At 38.9% G+C, this 21,018-nt stretch overlaps 1 protein-coding gene across 1 annotated transcript in view; it reads right to left on the bottom strand.

Annotated features, from left to right (window-relative positions):
* LOC135472860 (vascular endothelial growth factor receptor kdr-like) overlaps positions 1 to 21,018 on the bottom strand; it is a 47,902-nt gene that overhangs the window by 10,924 nt on the left and 15,960 nt on the right. Inside the window, exons 3-17 of the mRNA XM_064752566.1 lie at positions 18,345 to 18,522; positions 17,124 to 17,426; positions 15,811 to 15,944; positions 13,650 to 13,815; positions 12,168 to 12,339; positions 11,487 to 11,626; positions 10,246 to 10,572; positions 9,025 to 9,178; positions 7,365 to 7,495; positions 6,504 to 6,687; positions 5,723 to 5,826; positions 4,360 to 4,487; positions 3,091 to 3,220; positions 2,238 to 2,342; positions 1,210 to 1,329 (exon numbers count right to left, since the gene is read on the bottom strand). Of these exons, the coding sequence (XP_064608636.1) occupies positions 1,210 to 1,329; positions 2,238 to 2,342; positions 3,091 to 3,220; positions 4,360 to 4,487; positions 5,723 to 5,826; positions 6,504 to 6,687; positions 7,365 to 7,495; positions 9,025 to 9,178; positions 10,246 to 10,572; positions 11,487 to 11,626; positions 12,168 to 12,339; positions 13,650 to 13,815; positions 15,811 to 15,944; positions 17,124 to 17,426; positions 18,345 to 18,522 (2,476 nt within the window). The remainder of the gene's footprint in view (positions 1 to 1,209; positions 1,330 to 2,237; positions 2,343 to 3,090; positions 3,221 to 4,359; positions 4,488 to 5,722; positions 5,827 to 6,503; positions 6,688 to 7,364; positions 7,496 to 9,024; positions 9,179 to 10,245; positions 10,573 to 11,486; positions 11,627 to 12,167; positions 12,340 to 13,649; positions 13,816 to 15,810; positions 15,945 to 17,123; positions 17,427 to 18,344; positions 18,523 to 21,018) is intronic.

Here is a 21,018-nt window from a genome sequence, read left to right as displayed (position 1 = left end):
TCACTTATACAACAGTGGCCAGCTTTATGGTGGGTGGAAACCGGGCACAGCCTGGGGGAAACCCACAACCATCCGCAGTTTGCCCACGTACAGACGGAGAGGAAGCCAGCATGAGCTGGACTTTAACTCACAGCGACCGCATTGGTGAGAGACTCCTGGGTCATTACGCTGCGCTAGCGAGCTAACCAACTGAGCCACGGAGGCCCTGACAAAGCCAGATCAACTTTCAGACTGGTACATATACATATAAGCACACCATACATAAGGCACACTGGGTATTTTTAAAAGGGGGCTGTCAAAAAGCTGGGATCATCTTCTGCTATTCAATTAAATCCTAATTTATAGGCAATCATCAGTACTGCAGTGCTCTTTTAGTGAAAACTGCATATTTTCACCATACCCATATTGACGTATGTTGGAGTTACTGCACAATGACATTTTAGGTTTAAGATTACCACAACTCATGTCTCCATGTACCACATTACAATCATTTGTGGTAAGAAAGAAATTACCATTTGCCTATGATTTTCATTCTGATTTAGGCAACGTGATAACATCTGTAAAATACAAGTAGGTTGCTGACCTTATATTACATGTATTTATCTAAAGGGTGCTAAACCCTTTACTTATTCATATGTAATAATATTCATATTCACATGCAACTGTCAGGTTTATAATACATGATGCATGTGGAATGTTGATGAAATGGAAGTGCTAAGTCAGACATCAACCTTTGCCCTTTGTCACAATGCCCGAACCTGACGCGAAATACTGACACCAGTCTGACCAGTCCTCTCGTGCCGATCACTATGAAGAGGGGTACATGTAGTGCCAAGATTTCCAAAGTCTTTAACAGGCATGACTTGATTCAAGATTGAATCCCGGGTCTACAGTATACAAGGCAGGCACACCATTATGTCACTGCAGTGCGAACTGAGCTGTATTTCATGTAAAGATCAGCAATTTTCGAATCACACTTTTCCCTTAATTCTGAGGGATTCATCCAACTTAAAGGGCCACATAAATAAAAAAATACGACTAATTTCTTATCAAAAGAACCTGTGTTGGCCTGAAAGGTATCAATTTAAGGCATTTTTACATGGCCAACTTAAGGGAAAATACGGTTTAAAGTACATGGATCTCACTGTACCCGTCATAACTGCTGATTACAAGTTTACTGATCTCTTCACTATAACCACTATCTCTCACCTCTCCTGATGTCCTTGGTGACAGCTCCTAGCAGGTTAACGATGTTCAGGTGTTGTCCCACGTGAATCAGGATCTTCAACTCTGACATCAGAGAGATCATCTGCTCCCTGTCTGTGCAGTCTGACACGAGACGAAAAATGAGCAATCATCATCTGGTTACTTCCTACCAGACATGTGTCATGTGATGGGAGTTAAACACCATACATCCCATAATTCCAGAACGGAACAAAAATGGCAATAATTTTGTTGAAAATGGAAAACGCAGCTTGAAACTTGAACTCAATCTACCTTGTCATGATGAAGTCATGTACCAAGTTTCCATTCAACCCGATGCACCGTTTTCAAAAAAACACAAAGAGTTTGTAAAACTGACTGATGATGGTCTGACAGCACCGGTCAGAAAGTAATTAAGGAAACAGAGAAAAAAGTTAAAAATTTAATCAGGTCACGCCCATAATGATAAAATATGCGTATTAAATTTGGAAATTTTAACAGTTTTTGAGAAATCATCGACTTTGAGATGCAAATATGGAGGGACAGGTTCAAATCCAGTTACTATCACTTGTCCTCTTGACAGTGCATGCACCGTTACATACTGTTCGCTTTACATCACTGTCACCACTAGCAAATTTTGAATAGAAATCTTGAAAAATACTGAGGTCACCGGGGTCACGGTGAGGAGGCAGGAAGTGATGTCTCATTCTTTGGTTCTGCTAATACTTCATACACAAGTATTCTCTTTAAATGAAGCATGCACAACTTGATTTTAACACCACTTAAAATAATTTTATTGATAAATGCTGATTAAATAGTTCTGCCTCAGGACACCAGTGGTGAGGCCACATGTATGCCTAAACAAGTCTTCATGCAACACACAGGCACCCAGGTCAAGCCTGTCCAATGATGGCAGGGTTGTAAAGGAAGTGGAGAGAGCGATACATTCGCTGTAAGGAGTATGGCTATTACCGCATTTCCAAATGGGCATCCTAACCAATTCTCCACTTACAGTACTTGCAGAAACAGCTTACCTCTAACCATCTTAACAGCTACAGGTGTTACATCAATGTGTTCCACAATCCCAATGGCCTCTGCCTTCAGCACACGTCCAAATGCTCCCTGACCAATCACTGTGCCTGATCAAAGAAAACAGCAGGGTATAGTATTTATTTATTTATTTATCAGATTATTTGGTGTAGTACATTGTACTCTATTTCAACAACATGAATGTCCACTTTAGCTGCAAAAAAAAAAGTGCTCAGAGCTCTCTGAAAATTACTTCTACAAAATTTTGTTACAGTGACTGTTATTTGATGTTGATACATGTATGGCGCAGATTTTTTTTTCTCAAGATGTACATGTAGATGCTAATATTTATTTATCTGATTGGTGTTTTACGCCGTACTCAAAAACATTTCACTTAAATGATGGCGGCCAGCATAATGGTGGGAAGAAACCTGACAGAGCCCGGGGGAAACCCACGACCATCTGCAGGTTGCTGACAGACCTTCCCACTTACGGTTGGAGAGGAAGCCAACATGAGCTGGACTTGAACTCACAATGACTGCATTGGTGAGAGACTCCTGGGTCATTACGCTGTGCTAGCGCACTAACCAACTTTGCCATGGAGGCCCCCTAGATGCTAATAAGTGCCTACATGTAAATATATGCACTTCTGTATCCCACTTGCCAACAATAGAACAAATGATCGCCTGAACATTATAAAATGCAAATTAGTACAGAAAATTTCACTGAAACTTGGCAATGTGTTGTGCACTCATCCCTCTTGCCACTCCCACCTCACACTAGCCTTTTAAACCTGACTTATCACATGTGCAGTACACAAGCTTCTTGTGCGGAAATAATTTTGACATAATCCAATACCCAGCCTGAGTCTTTCCTTTGGGAACTCCCACTTGGCGTCATACGGCAAAGACTCGGCTTGTTCTGAAACTGGAATGTCTGGGTTGTACTCTCCTTTTGGGGCTTTCAGGAAGTTTTCCAAGTCTTTCAACTGAAAATCAAAAAACGCAAATAAATGATTGCATACTGTAAATCTATGAAAGAAAGAAATGACAGCATCTTTTACTTGATTCCATGACATTTCTCAAACTACAAATTTCATGCCATTCCAAATATTCCTTAAGAATTCTTCCATGTCTTTCTTCCACAACCTGACATTACCAAATATACGTCTATGATTTATTTATTTGGTTGGTGTTTTATCTCGTACTCAAAGATATTTCACTCAGCCGCCAATCCTTATGGTGGGAGGAAGTCAAGCAGAGCCTGGGGAAATCCACGACCAGACCTTCCCACGTAGAGGAAAGCCAGTATGAAATGGACTGGAAGTCACAGCGACTGCATTGGTAAGAGGCCCCTGGGTCATTAATTAGCTGTGCTAACATGCTAAAAACCAGGCCATGGAGGCCCCTACATTAAAGCCTTTTTTTTCTTTTCGAATGCATGATTTTAATATATATTTATTTGATTGATTGGTGCTTTACGCTGTACTTAAGAATATTTCACTTCTACGACGGTGGCCAGCATTATGGTGGGGGGAAACCGGGCAGGGCCCGGGGGAAACCCACGACCATCCGCAGGTTACTGGAAGACATTCCCACATACAGCCGGTGAGGAGGCCAGCATGTGCTGGACTTGAACTCACAGCGACTTTAAAAATATATTGGGTACTTCAGTAATAATGGAAAATAGGTATGAATTTACAATGTATAAGGCATATATATATATATATATATATATACATAAAATATAATTTATTTCTGATTTATTTGATTGGTGTTTTATGCCATACAAATGATATTTTACTTGTACGTTGATTGCCAGCATTATGGTGGGAGGAAACCGGGCTTGGGGAAACCCACAACCATCCGCAGGTTGCTGGCAGACCTTCCCACATACGGACGCATAAAATATGATATTTTAACTTTAAGATAAAATGCCTTCATCAGTAATATGTCTGATTCCTGAATTGATAAAACCTGGGAGAAAAGCTTGTGTGCATCTAAAACATACAAAAAATAGAAACTGGAATCAAAAGATCTCCAGAACATGCCCTGCTTATATCCAAGGTATTACAAGAATCTGTTTCTGAAAGTATGTCAACAGTATCTACAAGAAGGTAATTCTGACCGTGTTTCTCTGAAGCTTCTGACGCAGTAAGAATATGACAAGAACGCTGATGAGAACAGCAGCCAGCAGGATGGCAACAATAATCCCAATCTCAGCTTGACCCACGATTGAATCCAGATACATCCCATCTGAGCGAGAAAAACAAAATACACTCAGGATTCTGTTTGTACAGAGTAAAACCATAAGCATGTTTGCAATGTAACTTGATGGTTGACTGATCAACTTTCGTTGACATTAATCACCTGTCTCACTGTGTTTTGGAAGCACAAACTGTGATGCTTTTCTTCAGTAACTACTTCAGTTCACATGGTAAGGACACATGTTAGGGACACATGGTACAATAGCACACATGGTAAGAACACATGGTACAATAGCACACATGTAAGGACACATGGTACAATAGGTCACATGGTAAGGACACATGCTACAATAGCACACATGGTACAATGGGACACTTTGTTTACCTTCAGTGATAAAAGACTACAAACTTCCCCACTGATTGTTACTTTGACATTATTAATGCACAGACTATAAATGACTCTTAACATTAAACCCATATAGCCTATGACTTTAATACCACTTACATAGAGCTGGTGACTTATCACTTATAAACAGCTGGTGACTTACCACTTACATACAGTTGGTGACTGACCACTTATATACAGACTGTGACTTACCATTTACATGTATAAACACCCTGTGACTTACCCCTTACATACAGCCTGTGACTTACCACTTATATACAGACTGTGACTTACCACTTATATACATGTAGAGCTTGTGACTTCCCACTTACATACAGCCTGTGACTTACCACTTATATACAGCCTGTGACTTACTACTTATATACATGCAGAGCTTGTGACTTACCACTTACATACAGCCTGTGACTTACCACTTATATACAGACTGACTTACCACTTATATATAGCTTATATACAGACTGTGACTTACCACTTATATACAGACTGTGACTTACCACTTATATACAGACTGTGAGTTACCTCTTCTATACACGCTGTGACTTACCACTTATAAACATGTAGATCTTGTGACTTACCACTTATTTACACACTGTGACAGAGACTGACTTACCATTTATATACAGACTGTGAATTACCACTTATATATGGCCTGTGACTTACCACTTACATGCAGAATGTGACTTATAAACAACTGGTGACTTACCACTTATATACATCCTGTGACTTACCACTTATATACAGACTATGACTTACCACTTATATACCGCCTGTGACTTACCACTTACATGCAGAATGTGACTTACCGCTTATATACAGCTGGTCACTTACCACTTATATACATCCTGTGACTTACCACTTATATACAGGCTGTGACTTACCACTAAGAACCACAGAGATGTTCCCCACTACGTGACCCAGTCTGTTCTCAGCATAACAGGAATACAAGCCCACTGTGCTTTCATCTGCTGACTTGATAGTAAACCTGAAAGCACAATTAGAACAACTGTGACATGTTAGCTTGTTTGTCTGCTAACATTTTCATGTCACTTTCAACATTTCTTCTGATACATCACCTATCAATTGTAACTTAGTTGTATCAATAGTGCTACCTACATTTGAAACTACAAATGCCATGCCAACGACACCGGGTAAGACATACCACCCATCCACATCAGCTAACCAGTGCTAGGACCATATCCTTGGATAACTAAAAGGCGCTCGTAGAGGCCAAACCTCTGCCACAGCTATTAAACTGTACAAAACCACAAGGTCAATCAGTCAAAGGGGCAGTACTCTGTTAGGTAATATGCGTTGTAGGCTTATCTGGCAATGGTGACAAATTGCCAGATAATGGTGACTTACAAAATGTCTAGGTCTAAGATTCACACAATTATACACACTTACTAAAATATGGCATATTTGGCCACTGAAGTAATTAGCTCCAACAGGAATTGCTGAGGGGGTTGATTTGTCATGACCATGGTTTGTGAAACAGGTCATTTGCTTTTATGCCCAAGAACGGAACAATATTTGCATTTTCATCCGACTGGTAAATGTAATAATCAGATGTAAATGTCTTCATTGTGAGATACCTGATACTTCAGTGACAAATACTTGTACATCTACTGACTAGTGAAACAATACACAACTCAACCTTACCTTCTTTGGTCTTCAGTGATGTACACATCTGTGAAATTAGAATCTGGGATAGGCTCACCGTCTTTTAACCACTGCACTGTGGGTCGAGGTCTTCCTTTTGCCAGACATTGCAGGGTTACTGAGGACCCCTTGGCAGCGAAGACCTTACCTTCCACAGACTGTATAAATGAGGGATGCACAGCAGCTGTGAGAAAACAACAAACTTTCTTTTACTCGACAGAATAGGTTTATCCTCTCCTCTTCCATGATCTTATCTATGCTTGTACACCTGAACCAATATTCTGAACATGCACCGCATTTCATTGTTACCTTAGCAGTGCCTGATCTAAGAAAACGGTTTTAACTCCCTTCCAAGACATTTTCATGAAGGAGCTGAAGGACAATTCCCAACAAAGCAAATCAATTAGTTTGGATGTAATAAAGACTTGTCTCCATCACGACTAGTTTGGACACCCAAACTAGTGAAAATATTTTACTGTCTTAAATTTTTGTTTTTCGATGAATGGCTATTGCTCCCGAGTTGAAGTGATTGAGGTTTGGTGGTTAATTTATTTATTTATTTGATTGGTGTTTTACGCTGTACTCAAAAGTATTTCACTTATACGGCGGCGGCCAGCATTATGGTAGGAGGAAACCGGGCACAGCTCGGGGGAAACCCACGATCATCCGCAGGTTGCTGGCAGACCTTCCCACATACGGCCGGAGAGGAAGCCAGCATGAGCTGGACTTGAACTGGTGGCTAATAAATAGGTTATAGCCCATACTGAATCACAACCATATAAATACTAACCACTTTGAAATTATGTAGCTTACTGGCTACAAATAACAAATGTATGTGTAAACGTTTCAATGAAATCTAACCTAGGACTTGAAGAGTGATGTTCCTCACAGTGGTTGAACCGTTCCAGTTGTGACCTATGCATTGGAAATAACCGCTGTCTGAAATCTTAATGTTTTCAAACTTTTTCTCAGCAAACCACGAATACTCGCCCCTGAGAAATAAGAGAAAAGATATGACACACATGTAAATAATACCAGAGAACAGCTTCCATGTGTAAAAAAATAACAGGATTCAATGGGACAAATTCCTAAGCTTTTGACTGAGACAAAATCCCCTACTTTTATGGAGACCTAGGTCTGAGACTGGTTAGGCATATTCCCAGTATACCGTCCACACTAACTGCTCCGAGTCGTTCCAGCCACTGGAACTCAGTCCTATAGCCGCCGCTGTCCTCAAAGTTGTACACGATTAACACAAGTTTCCCATCATTTTAAAGTACTTCTGAATTCATATCACCCCAATAAGCGGGAGTAACAAAGACCATAACATTGCAATTAACACAAAAGTAACTGATGCAGCCACTCAGACAGCACCTGAATTTGGCAAATTGCTATACCTGAATCCTGCGTCTCCACTGCTAGGGTGGGCTTGGCTGCTGTTGTCAAAATCAAGATTAATAGTTCCTTATACTCATTATTTCAACAAACAATAAAATAAAGACTTCCAGACAAGTTGTCAATCACCATTTCAATGGTATACATCTCAATCCAAGCATCCCATGAATTTATCTCTTCCCAGGCGATACCGAGTTTGGCCGCCTCAAAATGCCTATGAGGTGAAGTTGGGCTTTCTGTCAACACACCTGGTACATTTGTGCTGTGACCTTGTGGTCTTTATTAGTCACAAGTTACTTGGTGATATGAAGTCTGAATTACTGCAAGAATTAAAGGAAACATCTAGCATAAAGCTTTGAAATGTTGAAAATATTAGTGAAAAGAAGAGCACAGGGCCCAGTTTCACAAAGCCGCTTACGCCATCTTTGTACTGTACATTTGTCGTATGGTATTTTTGTACGTTACTATTACCGTACCATTGTTCTCTATGTGCAATTACTGTACACGTACTACATCTTTGTGAAACTGCGCCCAGATTTCTATTTCTGAAAGTTAAGCAGTGTTTATTGAAACAGATCTCAGATCTAACCGAGATCAAGCAAACACTTCACAGATGTAACAGTGCAATATCTGTGCACATCAAAAATTTTACATCCAAATTGCACAGTGTAGAGAGGATGTAGCCAGGCCTATGGAAAGATCACAGAGGGTGTGTCCATGCGACGTCATTACATATTATAAACAACAGCCAGTCCACTCTTTAACACGAATCTTACACAAGCGAGGCCATATCTACAAAAACAGTAAAGGTTCTGGTCCCAAACTTTAATGGTGAGGCTGTGACTGTGCATAAAGAAATCCGAAAAAATACAACACAAAAATAGGTTTTCCAACAGCTTTTAAGTCTGTGAATGAAAGACATTTATATGAAAACTTAACTTTTTAATGGTAAACCATTTATATTTTTATTTAATTTACTTGTTAGTTGTAATACAGCTCATTTAGTTTGGGCGGCCAACAGTTTGGAAGCCCAAACTTTTTCCAGAACCGCAGAGACTCTAGGAATGGCCTTGATAAGGAATTTTGTTAAGGGAACTGCACACTGCATGGTTCTATTGAAACTTACTTTTGTACTGTGTGGCTGGTTGATGTCTGGGAAATGGCGTCTAGGATTTCCACACGCTTATATATCCACATATTGGCTCCACACTGTATGAGGACCTGGTCTCCTTCCACTGTCTCAGAAGGGCTTAATTCAGCCCAGAACCCACGCTCATTCTCTGCAACAACCAAGAGGAAACACGGCCAATTAACTCAGCAAATCACAGTCTAATTTAACTGCTAAGCCAATGTGTACATTACAGGTACAAGCATCAAAAGTACATATATTATGCTATAACGATGTTTTCTACCTACAGAGTGACAAACCCAGAGCACTATGAAATAGGTGTTCTTGGAAAGACACATACTTCTTCCTTGTATTGCATTTCTTCCTTCTCTCTTCTCACTTAAGGTCTTTAAGACAGAATTAAAAATTAGTAAAAGAAATTAACTGCTAAATGATCCATGTAACTGAAATGGTTTGTTCATTTATTTGGGACTTACTGACCCTTTCAACATTATGTACATGCACATGTATGCTTTCAACATCAACATTTTATCTCAATGTAGCACTATGTTCCCAAAGCTGACAAATGTATGGTGCTGCCTCACTGGAATGCCATGCTGAAGACATGATGCAGTATTCTGATACACAGCACAGTGTATAGACTGGGTGAGCCAGTTTTCAAGGTCCATCAACTTGCCTTATGCCAATGTTTTTTTTTTGTTTTTTGCAGTTTTAAAGAACCATACGTGTAATTCTCAGCCAGCATGGAATTAAGCCTGATTCTAAATACAAAGCTGGCACCAACCATATCATTTGGCCATATCGTACATGCAAAACTGCTGAGTAGCATACGTTATATAAGATCTACACACTGCAGAAAACAAAACAGCCAGTAGAGAATAACCTAAACATATATGTATAACCCAATTCTTCAACGTTTACAACTACCTCTGCAACTAACATCACTCTGAGAGAACAAAGGGGTGTAGAGAAATAATTTGCCCACATTTATGAAGTTGCATATTTAATGACACAAACAAATCAGTTTTAGCATTTCATTTATAACTACTTCATAATATTTTTCATAATATTTCATTTCATAATAACTATGCATAAATTTCACTGAAAAAAGTGCTTTAGTGGTTGAAAAGGTTGGAGACTTACAGTACATGCAGTATCAATTTCTTTCTTCGTTCTTAATGTAGATAGATGTACATGTACTCTTTATGTCGCACCTACCAGACAGAATAACCTGGACCGAACTGCTGGAGGTGCCGATTTCGTTTCTGGCAGTGCATCTGAAGAATCCAGAACTTTGTGGTAGGATCTGCAAAGTCTTTGTGTGTGTTGTGTTTGTTATCGTCACACTATTATTAGGCCAATCAAGCTGGTCTTCATTAACCCAAGCAGTCTTCATCACTGAGCAGTCAGGGTAGTCACAGGGCTGCCAGCTCCAGCTTAAGTTAGGTGGAGGTATACCGGACCCTTTACAAACTAAGCTGCTATTTTGGTCCACAGGGTAATAAGGCGCTGTTTCGGGTACAGAGATCTCTACCTCTCCTCCAACTGTAAACAGATGCATGTAAAACACAGCGTCATTAAAATGCCGAGTAGACCAGCAATTAAATGCTGGTTAAATTAAAAACAATTAAATATTAGTAAGAAGAGAACCAGCTGTTGGACGAAGAAACAGAAATGATAAGACATAACAACAGGTTTTCAGATGTAATAAGAGAGAGTGAGTGAGTGAGTGATCTTGGGGTTTAACGTCGTATGTAACAATTTTTCAATCATATGACGATCAAGGAGTGCAAGTGATGTGCCTAATTGTTGCAGGATGGATTTCCACCACTCTTTTATAAAGCGCTGCTTCACTGAGACGCCTTACCGAAGGCAAGTAAGCCACCCCAACTGAGCCATTACACTGATACGGGTCAACCAGTCGTACTATCCCCTTAACGCTGAACACCAAGGGAAGTCACCACTCCCTCTTTTAAGAGTCTTAAATGTAGGTGTGACCCACCTCAGGATTGACCCTGGATCTACCGTCCCTGAAGCGGACGCTCTTCCAACTGAGCTATCGGGCCGGTTAGATATGATAAGAAGTTTTCAGAATCTCAAGATACGTCCAACGGTGCAGAGAAAACTAAACTACGCAAAAAAGTAAACAGGTGTACTGTAAGCAATGCCTGTTTTAATTCAGATTTATCCCAAAGGAACTACAGAAAATATTCCCAAGAAAGTTACATACCAAATCTAAGATCAATCCGTCAGGTTTGAACTGAGACATTGGGTGGAAAAATAGAAAATCTGAATGAATGGATGCATGTACGGCCACACCTAGGCAATCCTAAGCAATTATCATGACAAGGAAGTAAAATACAAAATCTGATATCAATACATCAAGTACAAAGTTCTGATACAATTGAGATATGCGTAACAAAGAATTTTGTAAGGATGGCCTAAAGTTCATGCCTTACCATAGACCAGGAGCTCCATGTCTGCGGAGGTGAAGTTCTTGTTGTTGAGCTGAGCAAGCAGCGTGTAGACACCTGCCTCATCTAGTGTCACATCATTCACAATCAGGGACATCTCCCCATTCTTGCACACATTTGTGGGACTGCAATGCAACAAAACAATGCAAAATATCCACATGAACACACGGATCAAGTGTGACTTCAAACACAATACTATTACACATCCAAGTCATGAAACAATTGGGCCATGTGGCATGTGACTGTACAAAATACTATTACATCTACATTACATGTATAAAACAATTGGGTGATGTGGCATGTGACTGTACAAAATACTTTTACAGCTACATTACATGTATAAAACAATTGGATTACATTTGACTGTGAAAAAAATAATACTACAAATCCTTACTATCACACAATTGAGTCATATGTGACCCTGAACAAAATACCATTGCATTCACATTATAACACAACCGCTCCAAATGTGACCTTGAACAAAATACTAATACACATTTAAATCACCATTTAATGACTTTTTTTTTAATCTTCTCTCGATGCTCCATTTACTTTATACCATCTATAAAAGGAAACAACAAATGAGATTCGCCCAAAACAAAAAACTGATCCAATTATTTTCAGAACCTCTCTTTATGCACTGCAATGTGCATTTTACTCACTCACTTTTTCAATGTGAAGACAGGGTCATCAGAGTGGATTTCGTGTCCATCTTTGTACCATTTACAGGTGACTGGACCGTCTGCTACAACAAACACATTCACACTCATTTCCACTTTCCTTCCCCGCACACTGGTAACAACATCCTGTACTGGTGTTAGAGTAACCACTGGCTCATCTGAAATACCATGGACAGGAAAAGCATTTAAAATCCATTTACAAATGTATGCACATACGGTTACTGATAGTTCCAGAATCTTTTACACTGATCTAGGGAAAATGTCTTAAACTCATGTCATCTGCCATCAACCTGTGCATGGATGTGGGTTCGCAAGCCTGATTTCCTCCCACAATAACGCTGATCGCCGAGCACGGCGTAAAACTCCAATCAAATACATAAATTAAAAACCATGCCTGCTTCCTCCCACCAAAGACTATATTCTAAGCCTAAAGCCTTATCCGAAAACTGCAATCTGCTGTAACAGCATGTCTGCCTGCACAAGTACACATGCAAGGAATCTGCCAACACTACATGCATCATAATCATTTAAATAACACTACTGTCAAAATTTTTGAACACCCGTTACGCGCCAAGTCAAATTGGGAGCTCCAATGTTTATTGCTACACATATATGACAACGGAGAAAATGTGAAAATGAGGCAACTTCCTAGCTCATAGGTGTACCATTAACCCAACCAAACAGGAAAAATAATTCCCCCCTTCCTCATATTTTAACATCTTGGGTCACTGAAGTAGCTAATACATCGTAACAGTATTTTCATCACTGTGAGCAGATAAAAAAACTGAAATGTGGGTGTATGATTCCATATATAATTATCACCAATGAAATAAATAAATAAATATTGGTTATGACACTGACAGAGTATGCAATGGTTATGGCACTAACAGAGCCCACATGTTGGTGATGACTTTTAGAAGAGATTGTTAGATGTCTTTTGGACAGTGGATTTACGGAAAAAGCTAGGCACGGATTCGGGTGTAATTTTGTACATAAACTGGCCTTTGAGTAACTTCCAATCCATTTATTTTGTTGTTGTTGTTGATGATTGATTCTTTACCGTTGACAGATAGTGTTGCCCTACTACATGTACAAAATGATGCTGTCAAAACTAAAACAGATGACACACAGTATTTTTCAATATTAGTGCTGCTTATACTTTAACTTTTCTAGTCTCAACAAATCAGAGAAATCTCTAAGAGTAAGGGATTTGGGGCAGCTTTTGTCTGAACGAAGTTTGTTTTTCTTTGATCACCATGTAAAACTTGTTTTAACCTGATCTATATATAAGCTTGATTTGCCTGACCTATGCGCATTTTGTCTGATCTAACCTTTTGTCTGACCAATATATATGCATTTTTTTACCTTCTGTTTGCTTTGGTGTGACTTATCTAAACTTTCCTTGTCTAACCTACAGGTCTGACACTAGCTTGGGAGTTCACACATGCACACACCAAAATGTACTCACCATAAACACGGATGTATATTTTTTTAAAGCTGTATTTGGGGGCAAGTGTTTCAACAACACATCTGTATTCACCACTGTCATTTTTCCGCGCATCAAACACATCCAATCTAGCTTCAAGAGCATTCCCGCTTCTTTTGGTTGCGGTTGCAATTATCCGATCTGAATCCTTAAAAAGACAAAAAAATGGGGGAGAAATTAAAGTTAACACAGAGGCCTTTGAAAATGAATCATTATTTGTACAACATATTGTGCATTTCTAAGAATTTTATGAGTATTTATCTTGTAGCTGCACTATTTATTTATTCATTTCATTGTAGGAATTGGTGGGAAGAAACTGGGCAGAGCCCAGAGGAAACCCTTGACCTTCCGCCGTTTGCTGGGAGACCTTCTTATGTATCACTGAAAAGGAAGCCAGCATGACCTGGATTTGAACTCGCAGCGACCGCTTTGGTGAAAGGCTCCTGAGTCATTACGCAGCACTAACAAGCTAACCACTAGGCCACAGTGCTATATTCTGCTTACCATATATGTATCTATTGATATATCAGTTTTATGGATTGGTGTTCAATACACAAACTCAGTAATACAGCTAAGCTTATGAAGGAAGGAAACTGTGCACAAAGTAGTTAAAAAATCCTTGTACCTCTTATCTGAGCCACGCAGAACAATGAGCCTTGCGACTGGTCAATCTGCCTTGGATAAGCTACCATATTTGGAAACAGATGAGGAATACGTCCAATCCAAGCGTTAGGTATTTTTTCTGTATACCTACAGAGTCAGGAAGGCATGTGCCAGCCAATAGTAACACTTGTCTGTATACCTACGGAGTCAGGAAGGCATGTGCCAGCCAATAGTAACACTTGTCTGTATACCTACGGAGTCAGGAAGGCATATGCCGGCCAATAGTAACACTTGTCTGTATACCTACGGAGTCAGGACGGCATGTGCCAGCCAATAGTAACACTTGTCTGTATACCTACGGAGTCAGGAAGGCATGTGCCAGCCAATAGCAACACTTGTCTGTGAACATGTACCTATGATGTCAGGAAGGCATGTGCCAGCCAATAGTAATACTTGTCTGTATACCTCCGGAGTCAGGAAGGCATTTGCCAGCCAATAGTAAAACTTGTCTGGATACCTACGGAGTCAGGAAGGCATGTGCCAGCCAGTAGTAACACTTGTCTGTATATCTATGGCCGACAGCAATGTTCGTTGACAATATAGCAGTCAATACATTTTTTTGCCTTCATTTTCAAAAGTTCTAGTGATACAGCAGATAATAACAAAAACATGCGGCAAAACTTCCTCTTGTGGAAACAAGCATTAAAGAATATTTCACTTATAAGGCAGCAACCAGCATTATGGTGGGAGGAAACCTGGCAGAACACGGGAGAAACACACAACAGTTCTCACGTTGCTGGAAGACATTCCCATGTACGGCCTAAGAAATAACCAATCAACATAGCACTGGCGATAAACTGACAGATAAAAAGGTAAGGTCAGAGCCAGGGATCACTTGCACAAAGGTCTTTTAATGTTAAGAGCATACTTAACCACGGCAACCAGCACTGTAGGCATTACGTCTCCCTGGTAGTTATGTGCTCTTAACTTTAAGAGGGCTGCTGGCAAGTGAGCCATGAGCTTTAAGGTTGCCAGAGTAGTTGGACAATTAAGCAGTTCCTGTGTAGCTGGTGAGAAGCTGATATGTCAGGTACATGAAAATGTATGCTGACAATTGGGGAGTTTTGAGATAGAACTCTTTAGTCAGTAAAGGTGAAATTGTTAAAAATGTTAGGCACATGTTGTTGGCAATAATTTACCAATCATTAGTCTTGCTGTGTTCTGGAGGCATAAATGGTACCTCTATCCTCTGGGAACTTCTTCATGTTCAATTTCTCACGTTTCTCCATTGTTCGTTTTGTGAACTTTTTTCAAGATGCCCATGTTAAAGTAAACATAATCAAAAGCAGTTCCACAACATTTTTGACATGTCACATGGTACAGTAGGAACTTTTTTACCTTCCATGATAAAAGAGCTCGAACTCGAAACACCGCTACTAAACTCTCAATAAATAACATCTCTATGACACACATTTATATTGTTATTGTTAAAACTTTTCAGGAAAACAATCTGTAGAACGGTGTTGTAGACAGCACATACCTCTTGGGCATCGTACTCAAACCTAACAACAGCAAGTTGGTACAGCGTGACTCTACATGTGAGGTTAAAACTCTTCCCTTCGAACACATCCGTATCACTAGCTTCCAGAGAAGGAGTGGGCGGGCTGGTGCTGGCTGCCATCACAACAGAAAATACACATATATTAACCAAACAGAAGTCGAAGAAACATGGAAAAGGTGAATTATTAACTGGCATGACAATGTTATATCAAAGTCAACAAAATATATCAATAGATATTGCCTAAATATATATTGGGGTTTAATGTCATATTTAACAATTTTCCTGTCATATGACGCTGAGGTGTCATCATAGGTGTATGTACATATGCTGAATCTTCTTGTGGCATTGTGAGTTGAGTGAACTTGGGTTGAACTGTTCAAGAGACAGAGGGATATATATGTATGCTTATGTATGGATGCTTAGGGCTTTACATCTTAAAACGAAGAGGAGTTATCAGGTGTGTGTACTTATACATGTATGTGCACTGTTTCTTCTTGTGGCAGGGGATACAACAAAAGTGTATAAAACTGGGGTATAGGTTTGGTGAACTTAAGTTAGACTGTTTATGAAACAGAGTATTTGCCCTAATTCCTCAAACTTTTCACATATGAAAGGGCAACTTTCAGTGCAATTTACGTACACCTTTAATTCGATTTTGGAGACAAAACACAAAAAGTACAATTTTATCGGTCAGGATAAAGCCTTCAGAATATGCTTGAATAAACACCCTTCAAATGTGCGAAAAGGTTGACGAATTACAGTACTGGGAAATGAACGGATGGATGAAAAGATTGATGGCTAGGCAGACACACGAATGCTTAAAATTAATAAGTCACCTACATTCTTAGGTAAATTTTGGTTAAATATTTCAAGAGATATCATGTTAACAAGCTTTTGATAAAATTTAAATTTGTGACCCCAATGACACTGAAAAAACAGATCTTGGTTGCTAAAAATCCACTGGATTCTTGCCAGTAACATAGGGTGTTTTCCCAGGGCTCTGCCCAGCTTCCACCCACCATTATGCTGGCAGCCGTCCTATAAGTGAAATATTCTTGAGTACAGCGTAAAGCACCAATCAAAAAAAAAAAAAAAAAAAAAAAACATAGGGTGTTGAAGTGTGTTGTAAGTTTGGTGAACTTGGAGAAAACTGTGCAGTAGTTAAGACTGTTAACCAAAACATAGACTGGTGTACAGATGCTGACTGCAATGACAATACCCCAAGGCTAATAATAGCCCACGGGTAAAAATCTATAAATGAATACATTGTTCATATACATCAATTTACTTACCTATGTAGTACAAAACTATCACCTTGGACTCAGTTTTTTCTCTGTATTCAGCCACGCAATTGAAAGACCCATGAAAAAATTTGTTTGGATAGAGCAGAGTGAAGCCCTTCTGGGGATCATACAACACATCTGTGCCGAGTTGAACGTCTTGAAAATTGGGATGTTTGGGCTTCCTCAGGACAATACTAACATTGGGGTGCGTGACGCGACAAGGGACTACAGCTGGCCTGTTCTGATGTACAGTGATTACAGGCAGATGGAAAAGTGCCTCTGCCGGCGTCATTGCCATCAGTTTTATAGGATCTGAAACAAGAAGTGAAAGAAAGCTAATAAGGTAATTAAGGTTCTTCATGAAAACTATGTATACAAATAATTTCATTTCATTTTTTAGATTGTTTTAAACAGTTAAATACATTTTAAGTGCTTGAATTCTATGGTGGGCTCTTACGAATCAAATGCATGTAGTCAATGTTAACAAGAAAGATTTATTTATCTGATTGTTGTTTTTGCTGTTTAAAAGGAAACACAACAAATAATTTACACCTTTAGTTATTTTGGGCAAGGGGTTGAAAAAGACCTAAACGGTCAAAGCTGTTTCTTTCTAACATGCTCATAATCCAAAAATCAATTTTCACTCTCGAAATTTGGGATAGACAATATTAGAGAAACCAGCTGATGTTGCTTGTAACCACGCTCATTCAGTCTATTATGGCGAAAAAAAACAGCCATACCGGGATTGCTTGACATCAAAGCAGAAACAGATGAAAAACCTCCCGACTGATTGGTTAAATTCGATAATGACAGTGTTTTGATTACTCTGAACTGCAATATTTCAGTTATCCCTCAATATAAAAAGTAAATAGGTATCCTTTTGGTGGGATACCCTTTGGGTGGGATACCCTTTGGGTGGGGTACCCTTTAGATACATTATTAGTTATACAGTGTACATGTGTACATTAGGTGCAGTGTATTTCTTTCACGATACATGACCTCTGACATTGTAAAAAGTTTTCCTGACTCTTAAAGACAGCTCTTAATGTTGGAATACGTCTTATTGCCCACAAGTCCAAAAAATACACATGTTACACCGCAAAAATTTCACTCAGCATCTAAAGTGCCACATTTAAATACAGGTGTATTGCATTTTAACATTGTTACTGGATCTCCTATTTCTGCAAAAGCATAGACATGTTTGCATGAATACCTGGATAGGCCACTCACCATAGGAGTAAATGTACACACTGTCGTTGAAGGCCGTGTTGTTGACATAATGACACCAGTATCGGCCTGTATGGTCAAAAGCCACGTCATGATAGAATAATGTGGAATAATACTTATAGCCCCGGGACGTCGAAATGTTATGGTGGGAGACAAGGAGATTTGGGTCATTGGGGTCCAGCTGAAAGAAATAAAAAGTGAAAGATATATATATATATTAATTATTAGAACAAAGTGACTAACTTGATGCTAAAAAGGTACATGTACGTTCTCAATCTGATGAAATATTCTTTTAGAACTTCCATGATGTACATACAATTAAAATGGTGAACCCTTTTGTAACTATAAATATACTTAAACTGTTCATGTTTGGTTTACTACACATGCACCATTTATACATGTGTGTACAACAGTGACTAATTTGTTCAATTTGTTTTATAAGAAACTGAGTACAATGCTTTCAATTTTCATAAAAATGGTGTCAGACTTCTCCTGATATTGTGTACGATTGTGAAAGTTTTCTTTGAAGTCTTTTTTAATACAATCTTTACAACTGAGAATCTTGTACAGAAATTTAATATACATTGCTTATCTCTTTGTTTTTTAGAACTTCGTGGAGTCTTAGTCATCACCATCAAGTTTAAAACAATGTAACAGTTTTTATGATGATGCCATTCACAGCTAGATTCATTTTTGCACACTGACATTCCAAACTCAAGGGGGGATAAATAAATTACCCCTGGCAATTATAGAGCAAATTATACACTGTCCAAATTTGTATGGTTTATTTAGCTGACCAAACATAGGCTGGCTACAACATTACAATGGGTATCATGGTTTCATGGGTTTAAGTAGAAACACCGTATGAGACTATCCTTAAACAAATAATCTGTTTGTAGGGTCAGTTGGTATGGAATATTTTTCTTTTTTGATTCTGACTGATGAAAGAGATCAAGATTTTAAAGAAATTAACATGGGGGAAAATTCCAGCAAAAACTTTGAACTTTAAGCTATGTGTTATAGAGTCAGTCAGGTTTGGCCTGGCGTACACATTTTTAATGACAGGGTGCTCAAGTTTCTGTTCGCCCCGGTATATTAAGCACGAAATAAAAATAATGATGGTAATTAGTCTGGAATTTGCAACATGGAATCTAGGGATGTGCTTAAAACCAATTAAAAGCTGTCAGCTGCGTACGGCGTAGATTGTGTGGTGCATACATATACGCGTTGTTAGGCAATAAGCTTAATAGGATATACATGTACATGCGTTCAGGACTGTGTGTATGTGCTCCGTAAACGCTGCCAATATAAAGGATCAGACAGTCATGGGAAATCCTCCTAATTGTTTAATGAGGGTGGAGCCTGTTCATATTCCCACATGTGTTTGGATTGCCAGCACTGACACAGTACTGCAATATGGCTCAGATCCCATCCAACTGACTTTGTACATGTTTAAGGTTAAACACATGCATCTGCAGTACCAGAGGATATGCACATTAAAGCATCAAGTGCTGTGAAAGCAGTAGAACCTTGTGAGTTCACGTGAGAAGCTTTCTTGACAATATTTAATTATGTACACATTCTTGTGCGTCAATGTGAGAGATGTAAATGTACAGTGTGTATAATTTTATTATCCGGGTCAAGCACAAGCTATTCTTGATTTTATAACAGGCATCCAAACTTCATCAAAAAAAAGTAGAGAATTAAGATGACTGAGACTTAGTTACATATAGTTTAACAATGCGTTGTGTTTTTCTATTTTATTAAACTGACGGTTTAAGACCATAACTCCTTGTTTGAAAGTTGGTAAAAATAAAAATTTGAGGTAGCAAACAACTAATTGCAGCACTTTATGTCAGCTCTTTATCTTTCCTTACAAAACCCTATCATAACGGACTGGCAGGTTGCCATGCCAATTATATATATGTACAAATGTAGCATCTCAAAAAAATGAAGAAGTCAGTGCTTTTACCCAACAAACAGGACTATATGTTTTTAGTTATGGTGCAGTTTTTACTGGTGCAGGAAACCAGTGTTTAGTGCAAACCTCTAGTTTTTGGTGTGTTGCTGGCAAACTTTCCCTTGCTTAACCCACAGGTACATACATAAACATGTAGGTCATGTATTCATGGACGGCAACTGGCCTGCACCAAACTTCTTACAATTAAGCTACATGTACTCACTCCACTAAAGAAAGCAATGTTGCCAGCTTGTTACTGCCAAGACCTTAAGAACAGTGGCAACAGTTAGGAGAATCTCAAAACTTCCCTGTCCGAGAATGGAATTAAACTCCCATCTTGTTTTACAAAGGCATGTACTTGTATATTCACCTTAACGACTCAGCCTTGTTCTGCTGGTATAAAGCCACATTATTTTTGAATTTCAAACGGCTGCCTTTTTTTTTTTTTGGTCGAAATGTACACAGAAGCTGGTTGTTAATTTTCATTAATTAACCTGATTTTGCTGAGAACACAAAGGTTTATACCAGCTGGAGTTTAGAACGTAATTTGTGATGTCAAAGTAACCCTGGTTCATTCATCTGATTGCCAATGATCACATAAAAACTGTTACACTGCTGTAAAAATGAATGTTGGGAATAAACATTTGAAATTAAAAGTACATGTACATGGTGAATTATTTTCCACAATCTAAATAAACAATAACAGAGGAAGCTTGA

Source organism: Liolophura sinensis, chromosome 8 (assembly GCF_032854445.1).
Source record: "Liolophura sinensis isolate JHLJ2023 chromosome 8, CUHK_Ljap_v2, whole genome shotgun sequence".
Lineage (NCBI taxonomy): Eukaryota > Metazoa > Mollusca > Polyplacophora > Chitonida > Chitonidae > Liolophura > Liolophura sinensis.
The sequence above is the reverse complement of the archived record's forward strand: the minus strand, read 5'-3'. Positions and strand labels throughout refer to the sequence as shown.